Below are 21,432 nucleotides of genomic sequence, written 5' to 3' on the forward strand. Positions count from 1 at the left end.
CAGGAGGTCGTGGGTTGGATCCCGACGCTGACGCTGCCTGTTTATTTGGAGTTTGCGTGTCTCTCTCCCTGTGGACATGTGGCTTTTTCTCCGGGTCCTCCGGTTTTCCCCTCCACAGGTAGAAACGTGCGTTTACAGTACTTGTCTGCTATCATTTTCCACGCAATAAGCCACTTCGTTGAGCTGCCATTTGTGGCCAGGTCACACCTCCTCGGGCTGATGGGGCAAAGTGCTGTTAGCGTGCACCTACAACGAGCGGCACGGCGCATGAGCGGGTGGTGTGCTCAACACCACGCCCGTCAGCCTTTTGTCTCCTCGGTGCCGTTGACACGCTGCAAGAGGGATCATTTGAGGCTGACTCAACCTAGGGGAGGCCCAATGTCAAATGGAGATAAACTCTCCACTGACGTCAGCCATGGCGGGAAATGGAACTCGAGCATCCGGGTTCGCAGCGTAGGTGATCCCACAATGCCAACGCTACACATACATGTCTGCTTTATTTCATGCCTACGATTTCGCTGTGCATTCGCTGCATTTCTCTCTGCTCTTCTGCAGAACTAGCTTCAAGCGTATGTTCTTTTTCAAAGGGTCACAAATGAATTGTCTATACAAGTAAATCCTTGTATCATTTTCTCACACGGCCACATCAAGCTGATTTTGTGCATTATAAATGTGTGTTTCGATCATGTAGCGCACACTGACCATGAGTTTTGAAATTAGCTCTTTAAAATGTTACGTTTTTACCCAAAGTTGAAAGAATTAATGCATCAGCTCTGTCCATCTATCTGTAAAATCTACAATTTTGTACAACGTAAAACCTAAGTTTTCGGAGCCAATACTATGATCTAAATATGTTTTTGAGTTAAGTCACATTGTAGGTTTTTTGTTGTTGCAAAAATTATCGTAATAACCCTCCACCACCCGACAAGATTGCCACGCTAACAAAGATTGTATTTATACTTTGCCGCTGCATTGGTTAACTTCTGACCGATAAATCTCCTCACTGATGGCTTAAGAATTTTCTATGACTGAATTTACCATCAATATGCGACGTTTTCGCTCAGACTGCTTTGAGCATCAGAGGGTAGTAGTGAAAGAGTGACAGAATCCAGGCATATGCCTTTTCGTTCTTGTTATGCCATGTAATGTGATAAAAAAAAAGTGAATTAAGACAATCATAACCTACCAAACACATGGATGAGCAAATAAACATATCAACATTTAACAAATAAGCACAGACATGCACGTAAGGCACAACAGATGGTCCCCGCTTCTTCGATGATATCCAGAGTTATATCATCGGGTCCAGGAGCTTTTCCTTCATACATACTGTTAAGGGCAGTCAGCAGTGATGATGATGAACAGAGTATATACACACACACATGCACCTTGCTGTGGATGTATCCGTTTCACTGCGGGGAGAACATTACTCTCATCGTCCCCCTTTGCAAAAATAACTTACAGCAATGATAAATCATACTTATTGTTTTCATCCGTGAGAATAAAACAAACTTTAATGAGCGAAACTCTTTCGGGTAAAAGGGCTCCGCGGAGTTGGGGGTGGCCATTTGAACTGTCAAGGAGAATGTTTCTCGAGAAATCCTTCAAATGTGTCTGGCTGTGTGCTGGCAGCAAGCTGTAAACTGAGATTAACGGACCGAGCTTGTCCACGTCGGCCAATCTTACATTCCGTCCAGAATGGCAGCATTCCGCGCAGTCAACTACACGAATCCGCATGCCCTAAGACTAAGAGCCCCTGTGCAGCCTACTCAGGATCATGGGGCAAGTGCTGTTAGCGAGTACCTATGAAGAGCGGCACGGCGCACGAGCGGGTGGTGTGGTCAGCGCCACGCCCGGCCGCATTTGTCAGCTCACAGTGCTGTTTACACGCTGAAACAGGAATCACTTGAGGGGAGAAACGAAGGCCAAATGGAGATAAACTCTCCAATGATGTTAGCCATGGCGGGGAATTAAACTCGAGTAGCCTGATTCATAGCGTAGGGCTTCCCACTATGCCAACGCTACGCACATATACAGAGACCCCCCCACCCAACCCCGTATAGCTTTAACATAATTTTGGGGAAAGTGCTGTTAGTGAGCACCTATGAAGGCCGGTATGAAACAAGAGGGGGTGGGTGGCCAGCACTACGCCTGGCCGCCTTTGTCTCCGGAGTGGCGATGTTTACACATGGCAACAATCGCCATTCGCCAGGAAGTGACGGTGATGCCACCACGGCGCTTGTGCCAGGCTATGTGCACATTAAGGCCACGCACAACCATATGGCTGCATGCTCACGCATGCTCTCCTTCCCCTGTTTATCGCTCTCTCTACGGCCATTCTTGCACGCCATTTCGGACCAGTGCAAAAGACCGGGAAGAGTTACTTATCAATTCTCTACAGCAGACATTGCTTGCTGTGGTAATGATGGAAGAGTGGATGGATGCAGTGTTTTCTAAGATGAGAAAAAAAAAACACTCGCGAGCGTATTCAGGTATAGGGGCATCGGGGTGCGACTTACGCTCTCCCATTCATACGTTTTACAATGTTAGATTTCATTCACAAATACAAGTGCGCAGACAGAAGTGGAAAAAAAAGCCATACATGTCCGACAAAATATTTGAGGGGTGGAGTGGTGACGCGGTGTTTTCGTGCAATGCAGCGTTGCACCCAGTGAGCTGGAAGTTGGATTCCCAGCCAGTAGGCCACGATGTTGTCTGCCAATGTATTTATCCACAGTAAGGATCGCTAACAGTGAGAGTAATGATAGCGTTGGAGAAGTTAATACATTATAAACATGCGGTTTTAAAGCAAATGTTGGGGGTTCACCATTTAATCCAGTAGGTGTGTGCGCGTGCCACGTTTTCAACTCTGATTGAAAATATGATTTGACAACTGTGAATTTGCAAGTGTCATTATCTATGTAGAATGTTTATTATTGCTGGGTTTTTTTCCCTGTATTACTTTGCTGTTTTCTCAAAGTTTCTGAACGATTGTTTCATGTACGGACGATTGTTTACCATTGCAACTCACGACTCTATTGGGACGTCTGGCAAAAACATTACCCAAGCTGCAGAGTGCACAGCATTCGTTGGCACGTGCATGGATATTAGGAAGCCACTGGAGCTATGCTCTTTTGAAATCTAGATTGAAAACTCATTTCTTTAGAGCTGCTTTCTGTGTTTAGTTTGTTATCCTTCCCCCCCCACACCTCCGATTAGCACAGTGGACTACGTAAGGTGTGAAAGAATTTCAACATACATATCTACCCCTGTAACTTCCTCTGTAATATTCCATCATTGCCGACCCTAGTTTAGACTGGACACCTGTGAAAAAGAGCTTCCACAACTCCGAGGGTTTTTCCAGCTTCATTCCATGACTACGTCTGTGTTTGAGCATTGAGGTTGCGTTGGCTGGGTCATGTAGCCCGCATGCCCAGCCACCGCATGCCTAAACAGCTTTTGTTCGGCCGGATCGAGGGGGCGTAACGAGGGCGTAACGGGCATGGCAAGGGCTAGAGAAGAGATGGAGTGATGTGGTACAGGAGGATGTGCAGCTGCGTGGACTTGCCGATTACTGGTACCAGCAGTGTCAAGATCGGCCTCTGTGGAGGAGGCTCGTAAAGGACGCTACTGGGCAATTGGAGGAAGTTGCCCTCTGACAACAACGGAGGGTGGAAGAGCGACGCTCACAACAACGAGCGGAGCGCCGGGTGGCTAAAGTACAGCAAGTTGGCACAGTAGTCAGTCGACCTGTGGCATCTGGGTCTGCCCCGTGCACAAGCGTCGTGGTGACGTCACCACCACTTAGTGGCGAATGGCAGTTGATGTTGTAGGCATTCATGCTTACAAAATAAATTTCTTTTTTCGGGGGGGGGGGTGTCGACGATTTTTGGAAACCTGTTGGGTCACCTTTTTACCCACAAATCTGAAGGTGGGGGGTCCACACTTTTTTGTTTCAGGCCTTCTGAAAGGCTCTTTTAATATAGTTGACGGAAAAACGGAATGGCGGCCTTTCATAATGGACTAGCTTTATACTACCCGGCTTCGCCCGAGACTTGGATTCTTGTCTTGGATTAACACGCGGCCTACACGGAGGGTTGGGGGGGGATGCGTGACGTCAGCAGGCACACTGCGTGACGCTGCCGCATGCAGGTGACGTCACAGATGTGACGTCACTGCTCACTTGCCGTGCAGAATATATCCATTATTGCTCCCCGCCCCAAAAAAAAAAATACAAAAGTCCATTTTTATACTTTTTGCATTGTGTACAGTCTGGAAACTACTTACATGTCAAATTCCAAGTCTGTTGCATGTCGGGAAGTATGCTAAACATTTCTAACAGACACACATTCACAAATTTCTCTTTTATAGAAATAGATAGACTGTTAGCAATTAGCAGTACCTATGAAGGCCGGCACGGCACAGGAGAGGGTGGGTGGCCAGCACCACGGCCGGCCGCCTTTGTATCCCCATTGGCGATGTTTACAAACCAGGCCAGGTACTCATTTGAGGCTGTCGACCTAGGGGAGGCCCAAGACCGGTTCAGATAATCATCACCGGTGGAGGCCGTCAGAAGGAACTAAACTCGGTTCGTAGCACAGGGCACTAACAGCGGCACTACCGCTCCCCACATGCACAGCGCACGGCGTGATGAGCGACACACACACACACAACACGGGCAACACACGAGAAAAAAAGGACTGACGTCACCTGCTCATGATTATTAATGAGGGGGGGGGGTTCTCAATGCGGAGTGACGTCATCTGCGCATGTTTGTTAATGAGGGGCGGGTCCATGTGGAGGACGTAACCTGTTCATGATTATTAATGAGGGGGGCTGGTCGACGTGGAGTGCCATTACGCGCGTCAAGAACATCCCTGGGTGATTATAGTAGGTAATATGCATCACACGGGCAATGAACGGAGGAGTGAATGTCCACTCATTATGATTGATATTTACTACTCCCTTCAACCTGCCTCTTATTGGAAGGGCAGTGGACACATTTCCTATTATTTGCGACATTTTTTTTGCCTTGAGGTTAAGTCGCACGTCAAAGTAATTTTGTTATCCGTGGTTTATCCGGGGATCTTGCCAAGCAATTGTTTCTGGCATGCACTTTTCATAGACATGTGGAATTCATTGGCAAATTTGTCCTACTTTACGCATATTTGTATTACATGGAGTGGAGTAGATTTGCGGATAACATCGCGGATAATAGAATCCACGTCAATCACCCCCCACATCAATGCGGATAGCGTTTTGAGTATCACGTGTAAAAGGTTATATTTATTCGTGCAAAAAAGGGATTTGCCATTTATTTTAACTCAATGAAGCAATAGCTTCAGTAAGGTGTGGATATGCCCAACAGTTAAAGCTGCACTGGTGGGCCGTATAGCTAAGACAAGATGCACCTCTATGGAAGCAGCGCATCCTCTTGTATGTATGTTGAACTTCTTTCGCACCTTACGTAGCCAACCATGCAAATCGGGGCTCTTGCAGGGCTAGGAGCCAACCTCTGGGTGCGGGACGCACGCACGCACGCACAGGCAAAGTGCTCATCCAGGCTTACAATTCATCATCAGTTTGTAATCTAATTTAAATTGGACATTTAGACCACGTCAATTTGAAGTGGGTGCCTCAATTGCTCTGCCGCACTTGCGTACCACCGAACCGCCGAGTGTTAGGCGACGGCGCAAATAAACAATTAGAGCGGTGGTGTCAACGCGTCGAACGGGACCTGACATAAGCAAAATGAACCAAACGACGGACGAAAAAATGTAATCTGCATCCTGTTGCCTCGTGACAAAAACAACGATGGGAATTGCAAATTGAAGCTAAATCGCTGGACCGATTTAGCGAAGATGTCAACACCGCACACAGGGCGCCATGCACGAATTAACAAATGTCTCTGTCTCTATGGGGAGCAACTCCTTGCAGACTAAGCTGGGATTAAATATTCGGGGTCCTTAACTGAACGAGCCACAAACCCCTTTCCCCCCCCCCACTGCCTGCCCCTTGTGCACGTTATAGGTGTCCACACTGGGTGCCTGATAACAACAGACCTGGGTGCAGGCGACTGCATCACACAGGCGTGTCCTCAACGCCCTCGTCCGACCTCGCGTCGACACAGATAGGCGGCGAGGCAAACCCGCGTGACCCGCCGAGGTGGTGCGCCCAGAGGGACGGGGCCGAGTGCTTGCTGGGTTGACTGGGTTCGCTGTCAGGGTGAAACGGGTTCATGCCGAGAGCAACCGGGTGCACAGCCAGTGAAACATATCAGCACTGCTTCCCCCTCCCGCCTCCTCGCTCTCCCCTCCCCACGACCGCTGCCTTGCCTCCTACCCACCCCTCACTCCCCCAACACTACAAAGCCACTCGCTCACCACGAACGCCTCCTCCTCCTCCAGCCCCCCCATCCACCCGTCAAATCCGCCATATCCTTCCACAAGAGGCACTCTCAATCCCAACCGCACCACCCTCCCCGCCCGTCCCCGCAGCTCCACCGAGTCGCTAATCCCCATTTCTTTCCACATACTATGATGTCGCGCAGGACAGGAGGGGCCTTGGCGGTACAGCAGCGGGTGACAGGGATGGTCCGAAATTGCTCGTACTCGGGCTGGAGATGCGAATGCACGTCCCAAACCAACCCACCCAAAAAAAAGTGCAATTGTTTCTTTACGTTGAAATCGCGGCTTCTGTCCGCCCGTCCGTCCGCGCGCATGTCCGCCCGCCCGTCTTTGCACGTGGATTTAAGGCGCCCGAATTGGCGAGGTTCGTTTTTGTTGTTGCTGCTGCTGCTTCGTTGCAAGAGCGAGCGTGTGAGCTCCCATCAGATCGAAGGGGTGAGGGGGACTGTCTACGCGGCCGAGCGATAAATGGCCCGCTATTTTTGTATCAAATGCGAACGAGACCATGGGTTGGTGTGACTCACGCAAGGGCACAATGAAGCACTGGCTAAAAACAAAGGTGATGGTAGTCGTTATATAAATCCACACATTTACTAGAAAACTCCATTGTCCATTGCCCTTGAAATGTGTTCTCTCTTCAAGTAAATGTAACATAGCAAAGGCGCACACTCGTGGGGCCACAGGCATATCCGTGGGCTCCCCTCTGAATCTTCGCCTCGTTGCTGACTTATGGTCACGATGTGAGTCTCACGAGGGAGGTCAGAAACCTTGGTGTTCAGTTTGACCAGTCATAGTCCTTTGAGGCCCATATATGCATCGCTTCCTATCACCTGCTGACTTGGAGAAACTGATCCATGCTTTTGTGTTATCCCGGACTCGACTACTGCAACGCCTCACTTCTCAGGATACCGAGCAAAGTAGTGGGCAGACTCCAGCTTCTTCAGAATGCAACTGCTCGAGTACTTACACCACGTGCACCATTCCGTGAGCACATTACACCAGGTCCTCTTATCCCTTCATTGGCTACCGGTCAAATTCCGAGTGGATTTTAAGATAGTGCTATTAACCTAAACGGTTTTAAGAGGGCTCAGCCCATATTACTTGCAGGAACTAATGCATTTATATATTCCTTCAAAGTCCTTAAAATCTCCTGATTTCCAACTGCTCAGCTCTCCCAGGTCTAGGTTGCTCTCTTTTGGCGATCATGCTTTTGTTAGCATGGCACCCAAGCTATGTTCAGAACGCCTAGCCACTTGAAATCAGGAAATCAGAGTCGGCAGATATATTTAACCTTCTTGGTTTTTTCGGTAAAGTCACGTAGAATGGAAATAATAAAATAATAAAAATAAAACATAATAAAATAATTCTCACGACTTTTCGGCCACAACGCAAGCAGCCGTCCTCAGGTGAAGAACAGGTCTGTCGAGAAGACAGAGTCTCAATGTTGAATTTTTATTATTTTATTATTTCCATTCTACGTGACTTTACCGAAAGAACCAAGAAGATGAATCCCTGCAGTCACGAAAGCTTTAAATCGAGATATATTTAAGTCTGTTTTGAAAACCCATCTCTTTAAAGTGGCCTTCCCTCATAAGTTTGGTCGGCTGCCGCTGATTCTGTTTTTGTGTCCTGCTTTCCATGCATTGCGCATTGGGATCATAGGATGGAATGCGCATTACAAATTTGAATAAAAACTTCAAATCTAGATTGAATTATGATTATTTCCACACCAGCCGCATATAGTCATTACATTATTATTATAAATGCATGCACACAGTGTGTGCACAGTGTGGGTCTATGGGCAATCCTACAGAAATGCAGCAATGGGATTATGAATGCATCGCAGGCTTACGAGTCACGGCAATGAAACGGGCTCGTCCCTGGGTCCGTGCGCCGACCTGCTGCGTAATAAGATTTGGAAACTGTAGACGAGCCCGAATGGCATTTGGATTAAATCTACCCGTGCACGGCCTAATTGGGGATTTGCATCTCGCAGTGTCGCACCATGCGCACATCGGTGTCCTGTTGCCCAGTGCCAAGAGCGGGCGATGCGTTTGGTGGGGCTTGCTGTTGATCCCACAGAAAGCCGATGGATTGACATCATCTTTAATTTAAAACAAGATGACAACCAACTGAGATCATACACCTTGTTAAAACAGACCTGCACGTGTACAAATATTTCCAGGAATGTTTTAAGTGCACTAAAAGCAGGGGTATGTTTGCAACGTAATACATTTTTTCACTTAAAGCTTTCGTAATTGCAGGGATTCATATTCTTGGTTCTTTCGGTAAAAGTCACGTAGAAGGGAAATAATACAATAATAAAAATATTAAACAAAAATTATCACGACGTTTCGACTGCAACACAAGAAATCGTCATCAGGTGTGAAATGCTTCTACGTGACTTTACTGAAAGAACCAAGAAAACGTAATACATGTTAAGGCAACTTTGATCTTTATGGCAATGACAATGGTGAGGAATAGAATTATAACACTTTAGTTTACATTTTACACTATCCTTCATGTGGACCGATGATGGGATGCCAATGCAGTGAGATGTCAATGGTTAAGCAAAGCAACATATTCGTTATTTGGTGACGAATGTGTTGTTTGTATGTTAAAGTTCTTTCGCACCGTACGTAACCAACCGTGCTGATCGGAGGAAATCGCCTCCGGCGGAATGCCATGCTAAAGGGGCTAGAAAACGTGCAGAGCCCACTATAGGTTATTCATTAAAGCTAGGGAGCACATGGCTACAATTTTGCATTTAAAAACGGGGAATGTGCATAGCATAAAACCGCGTGAGAGTCAGTGGTCTGTTTTGTTGGGTTTTTTTGCCCTTTGACACACTCGGCATGTAATGACTCCTCAATCAAACGGCAGTCGCTTGCCTCAAAGCAGCGCACACATAGGCGCGATGTCCTCACAGCTCCTTTTACACGCCCCGGCTGCCTCCGTACAGTGCGCCCGCTGCGTTTTATTTGAGCCACGCTTCTTCCATCGCGCCGGCCATCGTTTTAATGAGGCAAGCGCACGACTCCGAGACACGGGACGGCACAGCGGCTGCGTCTCATGTCTCTGCGAGCCAACGGCCAGTTAAGACAGGCCTTCGTGAATTGTACAACGCAGTGGGGGGAAATACGATACCACGGTGCCAGTTTCCACATAAACTCCAGCAAGGGGGAGTCAAAATAAGATGTTACTGCAGCATATGGCTCACAGGAAAAGGGCATGACTCAACGCCAGCCTCTGTATATTTACCAGCTAGCCACTTTCCTATGCCACTCACTCCTTTAACAGGGCCCCAAGGAAGGGCAATCGTATTTGTACAATACGTCCAATGAGAATGTTCTCATTAGCGCTGAACGGAAGGTGAAATGTAATTGCACACATTTACGATGGAACGGTGTGCTCGGCTGTGCAGGAAACAGGATTGTGTGCTTAAGCAATCACGCGTCTGTTGCTTTATTTATTGAATGCATTCATACACAACGAGCTGTGTACAGCAGGAGGCTCTTACGCCCTCCAGTGGGAAACGTGAACACTGCAAAGTACAAAACGATGCCGGGGTTATAGACATGGAACGATTCACTCTCACCCACCACTACTATCATACCCATCAACCCATACGGTTTAGTCGGATTCTTGTACAGGGAAATTGAGTTTTCAGGTCCATGCGGTGTACGGCCGTTTCAATATGGGTAAAATAAAACATTGTCTGTTTGTGTTTCTCCCTTGTGATGGGACTATGTAGGATGAACGTTGAGATTTATAAGGGCACGGGGTGACCAATAAGATCTGAATTGGTCTGTAATAAGGTAGGCACTGAAAAGGGGTTGACAGGTATGCTACTAGCATATGAATTGCTTCTATTTGAGGTCACAATTAGATTCCCAAATTTGAACAGTCTAATATTCGATGTGTATCGTTTGTATGAATCATCATCACCAACCATCTACTGCTAGATGTAGGCCTCCCCAAGCCGTTGCCATCTCTCATGACCGTGCACATTAATAATTGTTTTTGTATTGTCCATATTAAATTACAGACAATATTTTGTTCGTAATCTTTTTTACTGTTTCATGCTTGTAAAGTATTGTCTTAAATTTTTCCATCTCATATTGGTGTCTCGTTAGTACTGCAACTCTCATTTTTTTATATCTCTAGTATATTCGGTCTCATTTGTCCTGTTTGTAGTGTCTGTCTCATTTGTTCCGTTTGTCGCCTCATCCATTCCATTCCATTGCCCAAAGCAAACATTTCCAGAAATTGAAAATGATGCAATTCTACATAATTCAATTCATCTATCATATCGGGAAAATACGAATTTATTTTAATCAAATAACTGTTAAGTGCCTACTCGCTTTCCTCTTGCGCAGCATATTTGGGATCTGTAGCATGTGCAGGGGAGCAATACGGGGCTGAGTGATTAAAGTACCTTTTGAGGATCCACTTTTGATGACTAAATGTGAGTGAGTGCTTCTTAGTTAAGAAGAAACAGACTGTACGAGCTGGTACATCCCCCGTTTTAAACGTTATTTGTTTAACATTTGAATAAATTATGGGACTGCTTCTCCCGTAATATAATTACCAAGAAAACTAAGGAATATGTATTTAAAATAGAGAACAGATGGCAATTTACTGCTCCGTCTACAGGTCCAATGCTCAAAATGTCAGCATAATGTATTTTTTTTCTTACAAGATATAGTTATTGATGTGCATGGAACAAATTTGTTTCGTTTGTTTCCAATTTCCGCAGTTGCTTTATTGAGTCTCAGGATTTCCCTGCTGAATTACGTGGATCCTAATTAAATGTCTGGCCTCTGTGTGTCACGCACAGTGGGACTCTTCAAGAGGTGGCTGGTGGGCCACGTCTGGCCCGCAAAGGTTCTGAGAGTGGCCCGTTGAAAAAAGGCCGGCAGAGAGATATAGCTCACGGAGACAAAAAGTTGCATGGATTAGTGAGATGAAAAAGATGATAAATAACAGAGAGAAACGAGGGAAACTGTCGTCAAGAGATTAAGATTAGATAGATGAAATAGTGACTGGAGGAAAATATCAGTGAGAGGAAAAGCGAAGTCTAAACACTGGGAGTCGTGACACATAGTGTCACATATGTCAAAACATATGATGTCATGCAACAAAAAAAATATAAACAATCCTGATGTAAGCATGGTCAAGGTTCCATACCTGCTCCACCAAGCAGCCTGTCCAACACAGGAGGCCATGTAGTGAAGACTGGCATCATGTCTGGGAGATTCCACAGGGTGTAAACTGTAACAACACCAAGCAAAGGCAAATATCCCCATTTAGCATCGTAGAAAGTTGGAAAAACTGTCGTTAGCGAGCACCTACCATGGCCGTGAAGGGACACAAGTGGGTGGTGTGGCCAGTAACACACAGCCTTCGTCTCCCCAGTACTGTACTAATGTCCACCTCTGAATTGAGTGAAGGTGGCCGGGTGGCTCAAGAGATTAGAGTGCTGAGCTGGCACGACTGAGATTATGGGTTAGGATCCAGGGCAGCCATCCTTTATTAAATTGGCTTTTCACGTGTGTCGAGCTGATGGTCTCAGCCTGGTGAACAATGACTTCACACAAAAAAAGATCACGTGGAATTTTGCTCTGCACTTCATTTTTATAAATTCCAGCTCAGAGCATTAAAAATAACAATTTGACTATCAGCGATGAACATTACTCCGTGCTGCCCTCCACCGAGTAAACCAGAGGTCACTTGCAGGGATCTCAAGAGGTAGCTCTGCAGTATCCGCTTCCGTGCGTTGTTCTCTAACACGAAGGGTTACACTGCCCTGCGAGAGATGCTTTGTCTCATGACACGACACAGCCAGCACAATTGGAATAAAACTGAAAAAACCCCATAAAAATAAGACTAACAGAATAATTTCAATTGACGAATCGGCACATCGTTACACGCCAAGTAGTAACACACAGCTGTCCGGTGACCAATCGAATGGAAACCTTTCCATGTACCCGTGGGGAAGAGGCGCTTCTCCCATTCGAAGAAGACGGGGTTGGAGTTGAGCAGGTAGATGGTGACAACGTCGCCCTTGTGCGCGTACGCCCGCACCACACTCATGTCCTCCTTCTGTGGCACAAGGGCACTTAGCTCCTCGGCCGACAGCGATGGAAGTGCGCGGCCCACATCGGCACGCAGCTTTCGCCTGCTCGCCACACCAAAGAGGGATCCACGGTCAAGACAAACATGTTATTTAATATTTAAAGGGGCGCCTTTGCTCAAGGCGCTTTACGTAGTTTAAAAAGCGGAATAATTCCCTCATCAAAACACTACACCATAGGGCCCACTGCATTTCTGACCAACACCACCTAGCCAGTGAACTGCAACACGTACACCAGGCCCTCAAGATAAATGGGTACTCGGACCACATTATTCGCAAAGCTGTTTCTCCAACCATGGAGAATAAACCCCCTGAGACGCCAATCAAAACCATCACATTACCATACATAGCAGGCATTACCAAAAAGATTTCCAAAATCTTAAACAAACACAAGATCCAGGTCCGATTCAGTACAGTACACAAAATCCGTGATCTAATCCCATCTGTGAAGGATGCCATTCCTGACATGCAATATCCTGGAGTCTACAAACTAAGTTGCACCTGTGGTGGGTGTTACATTGGGGAAACGAAACGACATATCTCGGATCGTGTTCGCGAGCACAAGTCAGATCTGAAACACGACAGAACTAATACCTCCGCCGTGGCTGACCATTGCTATAATGCTGTGGGCTCTCATGATATTGTTTTTTTCCGAGATCTAGGTACTCTGCAAACATTCAGGCTACTATCAAAGGTTTGTTCATGAAGCCATCCAGATATATAAACATAGACATAACTTCAACCGAGAAGATGGATACAAATTGAGCAATCATTGGAAGGATGTTATTAACCAGGTAAAACCTTAACTGTTTCATGGTGTTGCCTTCATTTCCGCATCTCCAGTTTCTTCAGCCTCCCACTCCCAGCCCCGCCCACTTCTCCCCCCCCCCCGCATTTTGTCTGCTCGTCCTCTAAACGCTCTCGAAGCACCTCCCCTCCCCCTACCCCACCCCCTCTCTATCTCTCCCCCCTTGCTCCTCCCCCCTCTCTTACCTATATAGCCTCTTGTTACAGCAGCCCTTTTGCCCACTTCAGCAATTTTTTCTTGCTGTGGTTGTCCCACCTGATGACGGACGCTTGTGTTGCGCCCGAAACGTCGTGATTTATTATTTTATTTTACACCTACGTGACTTTACCGAAATAACCAAAGAGTATGGATCCCTGCAGTCACGAAAACTTCAAATCTAGATTAAATACATTGTTAATTAGATGGCAGGGACGTGCAAAGGGCTGAGGAATCAGTATCCGTAACAGAGGGCACACGGGGGTCACGAAAGGGTAGGGGAGGGATGGGAAGGAGTAGAGGGGCGAGGGGAAGGAAGAGGAAGGAAATGGAGAAGAGGTGAGGCTTTGAGAGAGGAAAGAAAAGAGGTTAAGGAGGGGGGCTGCTAAATGTATAGGAGAAAGTGTATTCCAGCGGAGGGGTGAAAGGAGGAAGGATTGAACACGAGATTGGGGGCATGAGGGAGAAGGAGGGACAGAGAGAGACAGAGAAGATTGTGAACGAAGAGGACGATGGGGGCATAAAACAGATGGTCGGCTAGGAAGTGGCTTGTAGACCCACCTTGCCAAATGTTCAAATTACTCGCAAATCACCTAACCGGCTAAATCCACGTAACATCCCTTCCGATTCTGAAACCACTGCTGACTATAATTGTCTGTGAACAAAAGCGCTTTTGCAATCGCCTTTCCCTATGAAGATGGCGCAAATACCCAAGTCATTATGACCAATACCATTTTCATTTTTACACTGCAATTGTGTTTTGCAATTCGACACAATCCTCAATATAACGTGAAAATTTGAAATAATGTTACATTGCGTTAAATAACCCCAAACTTATCTAGGAAAGCATCTGTGAGTTCAACATTGTTTATCGGGAGGGTCCTCAATTGGAATATGTTCACTCTCATAACATTTCGTGGGAGCTTCATAGCAAAGGCTCCGTTAGCCAACACTTAAGTCAGCTAAGTTTCTAGGCGCCGTTCTCCTATTCCATGATCATGCCGTGGTGTAATGGTTCGCACATTCGATCTGTAACCCCGAGGTTACCGGTTCGATTCCATCGCTGTTGTAGTACAGAGTTAGCCTGATAACTTTAATCTAAATTGTCTTATGGTTGTTATTGTTTGACTTGCATCCCACTGGGATTTTTGCACACAGCGTTGAAATGCGGTGCTTTTCTGGAAGACTTTGCTGTTTTTTCCTGGATTTTTCTGTTGCGTGTACCGTAGTCACTTTAAGAAGTTTCTTGTTCATGTTTTTGCTTGTTGCGGTTGCACCCGAGTCAAGAGCCGCATGGCTCACAGGGTTATACCTAATAAATGAAAACTGAAATATCTCGGTATAGCAGTTAAAATAATGATGCAAGTTTCCTAAATGTGCCCCCGCCACCGCCGCCTTTGTCGAACCAGCGGTTCAAATGAGCACACCGCAGTCAGTCGACATGGTGGTGGTGTGGGGGGGGATAAAGTGTCGTGGATATTCGCACATCTTCCAAAGACGCCCAGCCACACTCGGGCGCCCTTCCGCTAGCAGGGGCGCGAGCAAGGAATTTCTGGGCTGCACATTTAGCGTTTCCACCCCGCTGGGTTGCATTAATAGGCGTTTAACGAAATGTTCTACGATATGCGCTTGTAATTATTGGGTTTCCAGGGGCAAGGGGCCGTCCATAAATGACGTCACGCGATTTTGGACGATTTTTGACCCCCCACCCCTTCGTCACACGGCGTCACAAAAAGTCAGACCCCCCTCTTCAAATATGACGTCACAAAGCTCTGCGCCCCCCCCCCCCCCAAATAAAACATGCTTCAAATCGCCTTAAACTATTGTCATTGTAGTGCGTATTTAATGTGGCGCTGCAGGAGAAAACATTTATTAAAAAGTCTATTTAATTAAGTAGAACGTGTTGTTTATATGTATTTGAAATTGCGCATTTTGATGTGACGTCACATATCGTCACAAATGTCTGACCCCCCCCCCCCCCAGGTGCGTGACGTCATTTATGGACGGCCCCAAAGTGAAATAAATAACTAAATTCAATCACAATGTGTGTAAGTTACGCAACTTTTACTGTTCTCCAATACGCAATTGGAGTCTGCAAGAATAGATTGCATGACCGGTCAAGCTCACGACCAACGCTGCAACGATGGTTCCCGTGCCAAGCTACGTGCACTTGCACACAATGTAGACACGGTGAGTTTTCGCGTCATGTCCCCCTCTTGCAAAAGGTGCTCAGTGAGTGTCGTTGGTTATTAGGAACCGTCCCTGTTCGTTGCTCAAGCAGAAGTCTCCACCACCCGCAGAAATACCAACATTTGGTGCCTGTGCCAGGCTAGGTGCATCACTTTGGAGAAATAAACCGCGTGGGAGGGGCGAGGACTCGTTGAAGGGAGATCAGGACGAGGCATAGCTCACGAATTATAACAGTAACAACATTACAACAAAACATTGGAGTTGTAATTAGAAGAATTAACCTAATTGCAAGGCCACGTAAAGTTGTAAAACCCATTCATTCACTCACCGATCAGAGCCCTTGATGGCCGTGTTAGACTTTATTCTTAGCGCTTTGGCGAACATGACGAGCTTCGGCCGCTGTGTGCGAAATAGTTACGAGCTTAGTGAGAATAACAGCGTTGTCGTTATTGTGATGAAAGTGGCAAAAGTTAAAAGTTAAAACCTAAAGTGAATGAACGTCTCCACATCAGCCTCTCAGGGCCCCATCGGCACAGCCAAATGTACGGTCGGTTTCCCGGTTCCGGCAAAAAATAAAAGGTTCCGGGCACTTTTAATCTAGGTCTTGGTCAACCGACTTTGATTTATTCGTCAGTTGCAGGTGCGTGTCGCCAAATAAAATGTTAGGGGAATACAAATGACAATTCGGGTTGTAATAAGATTAACGTTTAAGACGTTCGCCGGGCGGTTTAGTGTTGGTCGGAACTTAACGTCGTGTGGTTGCAAGAGGGGGGACGACGACGACGGCGCTTCCGGTGACGTCACCAGCACGTGGATCTTTCTCCGTCTCCTCTCGTCGCGTTCAAGGCGCGACCCGCCGCTCACATCAACAGCTCAGAGATCAGAGACATCTCGGGATAAACCATCTCCACTGCTCCTTGCACGTATGTGTGCGCACAGAATGCGTCGAGCTCTCGGGTTTGTTCGCCGTGGCGTTGAGCGGTCGAGTGGCTTTTGGCTGGTACAACCCGTGCTAGGCGACGTTCAGGATGGGTTTGGGCCTGGCCTTTATTTGGCAAAGTTACTAAATATTTTAAACATATATATGATTGTTGGTTACTGAACTGTTTTATTCTCGCGTATGGCGATATGTTCAGGGGTGTGTTTTGTCTACTTAGAGATAATTCATGTACTTGGTTCTTTCGGTAAAGTCACGTGACTTTACCGAAAGAACCAAGAAGATGAATCCCTGCAGTCACGAAAGCTTTAAATCGAAATATAATTCATGTAGTTTTGGTTTTCCTCTGTAGAAGAAGCGCACACTGCTCGGCGGTCCAGATGTCTTGTGACCCCCATTTAATTATCTAAATCATTTTTTTTAAAGTAAGGTTTATTTAAAACAGATATGGAGATCTAAGGAACAAAATACGTTTGCCGTCAATTTATTGGGGGGGGGGGGGGGGAGTCACAAGACACAGACCACCGTGTACAGTACAGTGGGTTACTATACGGTCCATATTGTTAGATTTCACGACGACAATCGCACACTCGTGTCGCTCGACTTTAATGTATCTCGATGGCTGTACGAATCTCTGTGTAATTAGAATCCAGACATAATCAGTCAAGGTTAAATACCGGTCTGACACAATGAACGCGGCATGCGCCAAGATCTCGGAAACGAAGCAAACTTCTTCAGCCTGGATAGTGCTTGCACGTGCGAACGCCAAGCATATGCCGAGAGTGCGGGTTTACGTTGTGGGGAATAGGGCAAGCGGAAACAGGTCCATTGTGTGCGGTGTTTCTATGCTCCCACGCCTTTCGACACGGTGGCCGGCGTGATGAAGTATTTAATCAAATAACCCCCACCACCCTTACGGCGAGGCCCGCATCCAGCAGTGGATTAACACAAAGAGATGTTCCTGTACATTGTGACCCACAAGTATCATACCTGTCAATCCCTTATCAGTGCCTACCTTATTAGAGGACCAATTCAGACCGGTATTGGTCACCCCGTGCCAGTTTAAATCTCAACGTTCATTCTACAAAGTCCTATCACCACAAGGGAGAAACACAAATAGACACATTTTACAGGCAGGACCAACAGGTTCCACACTGGCCCACCAGGGATTATTTCTCTGTCGTGCACGAATGCGCTGTCCAACCAAGTTCCTACCTGCCCACTCCGAAGGAGGAACGTGTTTGGCTCGTGTTGAAACGGCTGTACGCTGTATGGACCTGAAAACTTAATTTCCCTGTACAAGAATACGGCGTAAACCGTATGGGTTTACAGGTATGAAGTATAGGCGTGCAACGATCGAGTCAACCAGTGATTCGAGTTTGCCATTTGATTCGGGAATCAGTTGTCTTAATTTTCACCGTCTCAAGTTTCTCTAGTTTCGCACCTCCTTGGCTACGTGCTGTGCGAAAGAAGTTCGACGTAATGTACATACAGTTATCTTGCGTTGTCGGCACGATACGTGCTATCTTTTGCACACGTCGTTAACAAAAAATTATCGTACGCATTTCGTTCGGAAGAATCGATGGTGGAAAATGAATATAATCCATCGTTACATGCCTGTCACATGTAACTGTTGGGTCACACAGAGGTGATCACCAAATATTAAGTCACGAGCTGTTTCAAACCACGTACCTATCTGTGTGTATCTTCATTTTGGTTGCCATAAATGTCCACATAAGCCACTTCGTAGAGCTATCATTTGTGGCCAGGTCGCTTCTGAAAAAGAGTTAATAGCTTAGTAGGCTATACCTGGTAAATAAAATAGGGGGCCATCCATTTAGTACGTACGCATGGAGGGGGGGAGGGGCGGTTAACCCAAATGCGTACGCTTGCGTATGGGGGGTCTACTGACAATGTTACGTACGCATAGGAAAAAAAAATTGAACCTATAAATCGACGGATAATTACTTACCTCTTCACCACCGCATCTACTGGCCAAATTGTTATATTGTCGATGACATTTTATTATCACGTCAGTTATAATCCACTGCTGGATAAAGGCGTTAATCACAATCATTTAAGGATTACGTACTATTCAGCTTATCACTTTTACATTGCTACGACCATGGTTACTGTTCCCGTGAACTTAACTCGTTGATTCATCCATGTTGAAGACTTGGGTCTACTAGATTGTCGGTGTTTTAAGCCTTCCAGCCTGGGCCTCGCCGACTGAGTTAAAAGTGTGTAAAAATAACTATTTTATTCCCCATCCCCCATCATCAAGGCCCGCACACCATGGCCAAGAGCATCCGCAGCAAGTGGAGGCGCAAGATGCGTGCCGAAAAACGCAAGAAGAACGCTCCCAAGGAGATGGCGCGGCTCAAGGCGATCCTGGGCACGGACGCTAGCGGCGACACTCGCATGGATGAGGTGAAGGACGTGGTGACGATGGTGCCAATGGAGAAGCTCAAGAGGGCGGCCACGACCACCACATCGACGACGACGACCACAAAGGCAGACGTGGAGATGAAGGGGGACAATGGTGAGGAAGCCACTTGTTGCCGGGGTTCGTGGGTTCAGTTAGAACAATGCACACGTCCATCACATTTCGCAATTTAGTTCGCATGACCCGCAGCCACTGGGGGGTGCTAGACCGTGACATTTAACAAAATTTGGTACTCAATTGAATAACGACTAATTCCATGGCAAACCATTGTGAAGAAATTGTTACAACTGATAATGCTGCTGTATTTAGGATAATAGAACGGACAAATAGAAAATACAAATAAGATGGGTAAAAACTGGACAATAAGTCCCTGAAATAAGTACCCAACATTGACCAAATAGCTTTGGGAGGGGTTGAATTATTATATGGCTAGTTTAATTTGTGTATTCAGGCATACCATGTAAAAAAGATAACAAGGATATTTGGGCCAGGTTACAATATTTTATAACCATTCTACAATCTGCTTGGGTGTCTTTGTGCATGCCTCAAATCCATCACGTGCTTTGAAGGCAGTACTTGGTAGAATATGCAGATGTGAACGTTCTAAACCTGCTGGGGTGTGATATAGGTAGTAGACAGCACGTGTTCATAATCCCATCTGCGTTATTAAAAGTTCACCTTTTGGGAACTCCAACTTTCTTCATCAAATGTAAATGTCCCGAGACTTGGCAATTTAATTAATATGCCTTTGTGATACTGGAGGTGGCCATCTGCGAATACAGAAATGTATTCTTGATATCCTGAATAACTCTTTGCCTTGTGTGGGTTTACATTTTCCAATCGTGCCAATAACTGGAATTGGCCAATGTCCCCAATGCTTAGTTTGGGTCTAACTCGCAACACACAAACACCCAAGTGAAACCACATGGCACTAACTTAAAGCTCTGTGGTGTTACGGACACATTTTATGCAATAAGGCATGTGACGTTCACTAAAAGCTCGTCTAAAGTCCTGTAAATATGCAGTATTGATCAGTACATGATTGTACTTTTATTACTAGCCTTTTGCCCGTCCAAGGATGGGTGTATTGCAGTAAATCTGAAACTTGAAAGCGAAATTCAGACCCTGATGTGATATTAATTGCATCCATTCGTATACAATTTGTAAGGCCACGGTGACAGACTTTTTATTTAAAGGTTATAATCCCTTGTTCATCATGACGTCCTTTTTACTTCAATGTCTCAATAGCTTTACGGAGATCGCGTGACGTGAGGGTTCTGCCTTTGTAGTGAGGGTTGTAAGTTGACGCTGAGGTGCCTTGGCCCCCCATGTGGAGTGACGTCAGCCGCTAATTATTATGAATTTGGAGGATGTAACCTGCTCATGATTATTAATGTTATTAATGAGGGGGGCTGGTTGATGTGGAGTGACGTCACAAGCATTAAGGACAGACATTCCTGGGTGATTAGAGTAGGTATGTGGCCAAATCTAGTGTTGCATACAATGCAACAGTATTGATTTCTACTCTGAATGAGGAAAACCATACTAACACTGAGGTTAATGTGTTGTGTAAAATATCCTAAAACTCAACCCAGTGACTATGCATGTTCAAAGTTGTACGTTTTGGGGAGGGGGGATATTAAATGTCTACATAACCAACAATGGGCAAATTTCCAAGTCATCATGATATGGCAGTTATCAAGATGTGAATATGGCTGTACATCGTTTTTAAATTAGAAATTCTAGAACATGCAAGGTCAGATTGCCTTCACTGGAGCAGTGCGAGGTTAACACATTGCCAAAACAAAACTTTAGTTTTTTCCAAACAAATCGACAAACTGCTTGATAATACACATTGAGCAACTTAACAATGTTAACATTGTGTTTGCAGCTGAAGAGAACCAAAGTATGGATTTGGACGACAAGAAGAACAAGTCCTACCTAAACGAGCATGGACAATACCCCAAGTGGATGAACCCACGCCAGTGTAAGCGCATCAGGGAAAAGAGGCTTCGCAAAAAGGGCAAGTGTAAAGGCATTGCCAGCAAGCACTCCAAGGGTCTGGAGTGGTGATGCAGAAGGCCTCTTCTTCCCCACCTGTTTGTCCCAGATGCCATAGGCAGTGTAAAGATAATTCCCCCCCCCCCCTCATTTCATCACAGGTTAAACATTTGAGGAGACGAATGTGAAATTATCAGCTGTACAGGCCCTTGTACACCGAATTCATTTCCACAATTGCTGAAAAGATGTGATGGTGTGTGGGTTTTTGTTCAATATATTGTGAAAAAGTTTAATAAAAAATGTATTGCACAA

General features: G+C 46.0%; 2 protein-coding genes across 2 annotated transcripts in view; one reads left to right on the forward strand and one right to left on the reverse strand.

Annotated features, from left to right (window-relative positions):
* Positions 1-16,277, reverse strand: part of EIF2D (eukaryotic translation initiation factor 2D) — a 37,280-nt gene extending 21,003 nt beyond the window's left edge. Inside the window, exons 1-3 of the mRNA XM_078612893.1 lie at positions 16,065-16,277; positions 12,398-12,588; positions 11,598-11,681 (exon numbers count right to left, since the gene is read on the reverse strand). Of these exons, the coding sequence (XP_078469019.1) occupies positions 11,598-11,681; positions 12,398-12,588; positions 16,065-16,120 (331 nt within the window). The 5' untranslated portion in view covers positions 16,121-16,277. The remainder of the gene's footprint in view (positions 1-11,597; positions 11,682-12,397; positions 12,589-16,064) is intronic.
* Positions 16,278-16,503: 226 nt separating this feature from the next.
* Positions 16,504-21,432, forward strand: LOC144731709 (protein LLP homolog). Its single transcript, XM_078612894.1, has 3 exons — positions 16,504-16,659; positions 18,958-19,215; positions 21,011-21,432. Exons 2-3 carry the CDS (start codon positions 18,969-18,971, stop codon positions 21,190-21,192), a joined length of 429 nt encoding a protein of 142 aa, XP_078469020.1. The 5' UTR covers positions 16,504-16,659; positions 18,958-18,968; the 3' UTR covers positions 21,193-21,432.

Source organism: Lampetra planeri, chromosome 40, assembly GCF_965212315.1.
Source record: "Lampetra planeri chromosome 40, kcLamPlan1.2.h2, whole genome shotgun sequence".
NCBI lineage: Eukaryota > Metazoa > Chordata > Hyperoartia > Petromyzontiformes > Petromyzontidae > Lampetra > Lampetra planeri.

Coding starts and splice junctions, on each gene's coding strand:
- LOC144731709 (XM_078612894.1), top strand. CDS start 18,969: ATGGCCAAGAGCATCCGCAGCAAGTGGAGGCGCAAGATGCGTGCCGAA. Junction 19,216..21,010: donor GGAGATGAAGGGGGACAATG/GTGAGGAAGCCA, acceptor TTGTGTTTGCAG/CTGAAGAGAACCAAAGTATG.